General features: G+C 44.4%; 1 protein-coding gene across 7 annotated transcripts in view; it reads left to right on the top strand.

The window, feature by feature from the left end:
* The first annotated feature begins 134 nt into the window (after nucleotides 1–134).
* The window catches only part of Tecpr2 (tectonin beta-propeller repeat containing 2), a 79,084-nt gene continuing 72,278 nt past the window's right edge, over nucleotides 135–6,940 (top strand). For all 7 annotated transcript variants that reach the window (XR_013090720.2, XR_013090721.2, XM_076849596.2 and 4 more), the window contains exons 1-2: nucleotides 135–206; nucleotides 4,919–5,209. Coding sequence is in view for 5 of the 7 variants with exons in the window: in XM_076849596.2 (XP_076705711.1) it covers nucleotides 4,991–5,209 (219 nt within the window). In the remaining 2 variants the exon portion in view is untranslated. The remainder of the gene's footprint in view (nucleotides 207–4,918; nucleotides 5,210–6,940) is intronic.

Genomic DNA, 6,940 nt, shown 5'->3' with positions numbered 1-6,940 from the left:
CTCACAGGAAGCGTTAGCGTCACTTCCGCCCCGCCCGCCGCCACTTGTGGCTCGGCCGCTCTAGCCCCCGGCGGAGTCGGTTGTCGCTCGCCTGGCCGACCCGGTTGCCCAGGAAACGGGCTCCCGGCGGCCCCCGCGGCCCGGAGTCCATCCCCGCCTCCTCCGGCCCCGCGGGGCCGACGAGTCCGGAGGGGCTGCCGCGGGAGGTGAGTCCGGCCACGCCGTGGACGGCCGACGTCCCCTCGCCTGAGCCCTGGGGTCCCCACCGCCTGCTCGCCGGCTGCCCTGAGTCACCGTCCGCCCGCGCGCAGCGGCGGGGACCCAGCACCCTAGCACACGGAGCGCCTGGCAGAGGCCCGCGGGCCGCAGAGGGGACTCGGCGGAGCCCGGTCCTCCGACACCGCCCCGGGCCCGCGCCGCGCGCCCCTGCTCTTCAACCTCGCTGCCCAGGTGCCCACCCGCCTCGGGGCTCCAGGCGCCTCAGCCGCGTGATTGACGTTGTGATCCGTCCCCCGGGCCGCCCAGCCCGGGTCCCTGCCTCCGCCCGCCCGCGCCTCAGCAGGCTTTGATTCCTAGGTGTTGAGTGACTCCCCTCTCAATCCGTTTATAAGGCAGAGTGGGGTACCCTGGAGTCAAAACCGGGGTCGGGTCACGGCGCTGCCACTTCCCAGCAGTGGGATGGAGCAAGCGCTGCCACCTCTCTAAGCTTCCGTTTCATCTTCAGTAAAGTGGAGAGGGGAGGTGGGAGGATTAAGTGGGCCAGTGACTACAGTAAAGCAGTGCTTGGTGCAGGGATCTCAATTAATAGCCCTGCTGTCATCCCCCCCATCGGTGCTGCCCTCTCTTTTTGATACTGGGGATTGAACCCAGGGGCGCTCTACTACTGAGCAGCACTCCTAGTCCCCGCCCTGAGACAGGCCTTGTTCTGTTGCTGAGCCTGGCCTCAAACTTGTGATCTTCCTGCTTCAGCCGTGTAGTTCTCTTTTTCTTTCCACTGGTCCCTTCTTATGTCTTCTGATTTTCTCATTACTTTAGTTTCTCCCACTTGACTTCCATTTCTCTTACCTGCTCTTTGTTTTCCGATCTTTCTCATTGAGATAGGGGAGTTTTATTCTGTTGTCACTTCTGTTCGGTTTGTTGGCAGAATGTGGGATACACCCTCTTCTCATCTATTGGGATGATGAGTTGCACTTGGGGTTGATTGCTTCCTTGCAGCCAAAGTCTTGGAATCTTTAAGGAAGGGAATTCTGGGAAATTCCGATGGCCAGATCCCAGGCATGGGCAGAATCTGACCATGAAGCTGCTATAGCCCCTTGTCACTGTTGAGTCCTGGTCTTCTAACCTGTAAGAATTTTTGAACTTTCCTACACCCAGATATAATGCATGTTGATAGACCTCTGACCTTGCTTTTTTGGTGACTTGATTTACATTCAATATTTGTTCATTCAGCAGGTAGTTATTGGAGTATGTTTTGTGCCAGCTATTGTGCCAGGCCCTAAGGATACTGTGGTTTGCCATGTGGACCCAGTTGCTGCCCTCAGGGAGCTCTGGTCTGGCCTTTGAACTTTCCAGTATGAGAATCAACTGCTGCCATAGGGTCTGCTCCACTTGAGTTTCATGACTCACTTGGAAACCAGTGATGGACAAGATGGAATAAGGAGAGTTTCTTCTGCAGGATTTATGAAGAAGCTTTCACTAGGTTTAAGTTATTTTGTAGCCACATCATCTTTTTTTATCCCAAGTTTGTTTTCAGTTTTTCTTTTAGAGAAGTTAACACTTCAGGTTTAAGGAGGAGGTCAGCTTATTTTAGCCTCTATATAAGGTGACAAAATGGCTACTGTAACTTAGTGGGGGAAAAGGAAGGAAATGGCATCAAGCAGAGTAATTAATCGAGTTGGAAAGATAAGGAGCAAATCAGGAAATCCTTATACACATAATGAAAATGAGCTTTGGCATCAAGCGTGCAGAGATTTCTAGGTACAGTGATACCCAGGGAGCTTGATAGAATCAGGAGGTAGTAGTTGGTGTCTTTGTGAATTGTTGAGGTAGAAGTGAACTGTTGTTCAAAACGTGTGTTCAGGTTAACAAGAATGTGTTCTTTGATCTGGATGAAAGTATTCCCATGAATTTTTGACACTATCTTATATTTAGGGCTGTCATACTTGGGGAAATCTGGCATAATGTTTGAGAGCAATTAATAATAAACAAATATGGGTTGAGTGTTGATTGTACTGTACTTTCTATTGGTCTTTCGAAGCACCACAAAGTATATAGACCCAAAGGACATAAGTAAAGTCTAGGAAGAATTCATTGAAGGAAATAGAAAGCAGATAATGGTGGGGCCTTGTGAAAACTGTTCTCATAAATTTCTGGGAAAGTAGAGAAGGACAAAGTATCTGAGGGTGTCTCTGAAGACTTCCTGATAGAGGAGGACTATATCCTAGGATGTACACGGGTGAATGGGGAAGGGAGGAAAGGGACTTTGCAAATGTGTACAGATTGTTGTGTGTTCGAGGTCTGTGGTGGATAGTTCATTGCAGCTGGGACCAAGAATGGGGATGGAAGAGTGGTCTGGGAGGAGTTAGAGATATCTTTTTGTCAAAATGTCCATGTTTGGGTTAGGCTTTAGCCTGTGAGCACTGGTTATCTAGCAGGAATGGGAGCAGGGAAGTGACAGAATTTCATCTTGAAGATGAAATTACTCTCTCAAGGGGGCTGGGGATTAGCTCAAGCAGTAGCGTGCTCGCCTGGCATGCGTGCGGCCCAGGTTCGATCCTCAGCACCACATACAAACAGAGATGTTGTGTCCATCGAGAACTAAAAAAATAAATAAACAAATATTTAAAAAAAAAATTACTCTCTCAATCCCATTCTGTTCTGCCATAGAATTTATTTACTTGTTAATTTTCATTTTTAGTACTAAGGATTAAACCCAGGGGTACTTAACCACTGAGCCACATTTTCAACCCCATTTCTTTTTTATAATTATTAGATTTTGATGGACCTTTGTTTTGTTTACTTATTTATATGTGGTGCTGAGAATCGAATCCAGTGCCTCTTGCATGCTAGGCAAGTGCTCTACCATTGAACCACAACCCCAGTCCCTATTTATTTTTTATTTTAAAAATTTTGGGGAGTTACTGGTGATTGAACTCAGAGGCACTTAACCACTGAGCCACGTCCCCAGTCCTTTTTTCACTGAGGTTTTTAGGGCCTCACTACGTTGCTGAGACTGATCTTAAAATCTTCTTGCCTCAGCCTCCTGAGTCTCTGGGATTACAGGCATGCACCACCACACCAAGTTTTATTATTTATTTTTTTGGGGGTGGGTACCAGGGATTGAACTCAGGGGCACTCAACCACTGAGCCACATTCCCAGCCCTATTTTGTTATTTTATTTAGAGACAGAGTCTCACTGAGTTGCTTACCATTGCTGAGGCTGGCTTTGAACTGGTGATCCTCCTGTCTCAGCTTCCTGAGCTGCTGGGATTACAGGTATACACCACCGTGCCCAGCTTTATTATTAGTTTTTTTTAGTTGTAGATGGACACAATACCTTTATTTATTTATTTATTTATTTATTTATGTGGTGCCGAGGATCAAACCCAGTGCCTCAAATGTGCTAGACAGTCACTCTACCACTGGGCTACAACTTCAGTCTCTTATTTTTTATTTGAAATAGCATCTCACTAAATTGCGTAGGGCCTTGCTAAGTTGCTGAGGCTGGCCTGGAACTTGTGATCCTCCTGCCTCAGCCTTTTGAGTCATGGGTTTACATGCATACGCCATCAAAACCAGCCTGCCATAGAATTTAACACTTAAAATAATTATTGGTGTTGTAGCCAGAATTTCAAAATAAATTGTATAGCCAGATGGGGTGTTGTATGCCTATAATCCCTGCCACTTGGGAGGTTGAGGCAGGAAGATCTCAAGATGGAAGTTAGTCTCAGCAAGTTAATGAGACCATATCTGAAAATAAAAAATAAAAGGATTGGGGTAAAACACCCCTGCATTCAATCCCAGGACAAAACAAAACAAACAACAACAACAACAAAAAAAAACCTATAGAATTTGAAGAGCTAAAAATACTGAAATATGCCTGCAGGTCTAATCAGACACAGGGCATCTCTCTCTACTTGCTGATTGTCCATCAGAGCTATGACTGAGTTGGCAAGGACCCAGGACTTGGAAAAGACCTAGATTCAAGTCTCAGCTGAGTCTCGTGATCCTCCATCCCCCAGCACCTTTTTCTACAAGTTTGGGATGATGCCACCTGCTTTCTAGGGTAGGGAAAAGATTTAAGGAGTGAACTTGTTAAGCATGTTGTGCTGGATAAAGATGGAGTATCTTGATTCAGGGAAGGTTGGAATCCAGAATGCAAAGAGGCCTGGGGCTCCTTGTGGCACAGGTGTGAGGTGCTAAGCTTCTGGCACTAAGGTGGCTGTAGGCACTGTAGGACCTGTTCTTCCCAGCTTATTAACATAGGGAGTGCAATTCTGCATCTGGATGGGTTCACTCTTCTAGTACAAAGCAACCGTCCAACCTGTTGTGCTTCAAAGTTCTGGATGTTTTCCATGAAATGTTCTCTATATTCGCTTTAATCCACACTGATCTCTCCTTCATCTCATCGAGACCCATGGATTAGCACCTAATTACTTATGGTTCTGTGTCTCACTCTTTCATCTCCTTCCTGTCTGAATCTTAAGCTACTTGAGAACAACATAAAAACAGAGGCAAACATATTGAATTACATTTTGAACTAAAATGCTCAAATATAATCTCTGTAACATCTCCTTTACTTTCTCCATTTAAGCTCCAGCTATAATTTTTACCTGCCTGAAAGCTTCATGTTCCTACTGTTTAGAAATTACCTCTTTTCAGTATGGATGGATATTAAAGACCTGTAATCCTTCTGTAGCCCCTAGGTTTCCCTAGATGATAAATCATCATTCCTCTTCCTGCCTGAAGATTGTCTCTGGAAACCTGGGCCATGGCATCGATATCAGAGCCTGTTACATTCAGAGAGTTCTGCCCTTTGTACTATCTTCTCAATGCCATCCCCACAAAGATCCAGAAGGGTTTCCGCTCTATCATGGTCTACCTCACAGCGCTCGATACCAACCAGGACTACATCGCAGTGGGCAGCAGCATTGGCATGCTCTATCTGTACTGCAGGCACCTCAGCCAGATGAAGAAGTACAACTTTGAGGTGAGAATTGCTTTTCTTGCATCTTAGTGTGCCTGTACTGTGTCTGGTGTTTAACACACTGATGTTCTGGGAGGGGTAATTCTAATTTGCTAGAATAAGGCTCCATACTTTGCCCAAACAATACTTTAGAACTATCTTTGAGTTTTTTGGGTTTTTTTTTAGTTATAGGTGGACACAATACCTTTATTTTATTATTTTTATGTAGTGCTGAGTATTGAACCCAGTGCCTCACACATGCTAGGCGAGCACTCTATCACTGAGTTACAATCCCAGCCCTAATTGAGTTGTTTTTAACTTTTAACATTGTTTTTAACTTTTTTCCTGCCTCCAAAAAAATCTTGCATCTTTTTTGTTTTTTTTGTGGTACAAGGGATTGAACTCAGGGACATTGACCACGGAGCCACATCCCCAGCCCTATTTTTTATTTTATTTAGAGACAGGGTCTCATTGAGTTACTTACTGCCTCACTGTTGCTGAGGTTGGCTTTGAACTGGTGATCCTCCTGCCTCAGCCTCCCGAACCTCTGTGATTACAGGTGTATGCCAACACGCCCCCCTCTTGTATCATTTTAAAAGAGCATTTTAGTGTTTAATACTTTTAGTGTTGAAAATAGGTATTTGTTTTCTAAATGTTTTATTCTTAAAGTGCCCTCACTAATTAACTTGAATGATCTCTAATTATTCTATGATATTATCATGAAAAAGGATTTATGTCAATATTAATGAATTGCCAGATTATGTACATTTTAAACCAATCTGTGGTCTGTATTCTTTTTTTTTTTTTTGACAGTACTGGGGATTGGACCCAGGGTGCTCTACCTCGGAGCTGCATCTCCAGCCCTTTTATTTTTTATTTTGATATAGAGTCTTGCCAAGTTGCAGAGGCTGGTAGCGAACATTGGATCCTCCTGCCTCAGCCTCCCAAGTAGCTGGGATGACAATTGTGCATGCCTTGTGCCTATCCTGAGAATCTATGTTCTACACTGTTGTTGACTCAGGCATCTCTGTGTTATCGATGTTGGTGGGGACATTGTTTGACGGTGGTACAGTTGGCACCACATATTGATGGACTGTAATCTGATTCATCCATTTAGTCAGTATCTGTATTGAGTACATAGCTTTTCTGAGGCTCAAAGATGATCAGGTTTGATATTTACCACAAGAACTTGTGGGACTCTGTTCTGCCTGTGGTTAGAGGCTTTTATGGTCTAAGAAAGGGTTTTTGTATTTAGGAGAATACAGAACTTCAGTTTTAATCAGCATTCAATGTATTAAATTTTAGACTGCAAAAGTTTTTTTAACTCTGTGCTTGTTTTAAAATAACAGAAATGGTTAGCACACATGTAGCCCTAACTGTATGCCAGGGATTATTTTAAACCTTTATATATATTATCTCATATTATCTGTACAAACATTTCACGAAGTCACTGTTATTATTATTTGCATTTACTAGGAAGACAGCCGAGGCAGAGTGTAGCCAAGCTGCCCGAGACTGGGAAGTTACTGACTGGCAGCACCTTGTTCAAATTTGGGCATGCTGGAATTTGCATTAATGTGTTTGCATAAAAATTAGAACTCCCAATGCTCTTTTTCTTTGCATAAATCTCATGGATTTGACTGATCACATTCCCTCAAACACAGGAACCATTACACAACTAATCTTTGTAGCTATGAATTTAGAGTATCTGAAATCTCTCAAATACTTTAAACACTTAACATAGAAGATTTATGA

Source organism: Callospermophilus lateralis, chromosome 3 (genome assembly GCF_048772815.1).
Source record: "Callospermophilus lateralis isolate mCalLat2 chromosome 3, mCalLat2.hap1, whole genome shotgun sequence".
Lineage (NCBI taxonomy): Eukaryota > Metazoa > Chordata > Mammalia > Rodentia > Sciuridae > Callospermophilus > Callospermophilus lateralis.
Note: the sequence above shows the minus strand (reverse complement) of the source record. Positions and strands in the feature narration are given on the sequence as shown.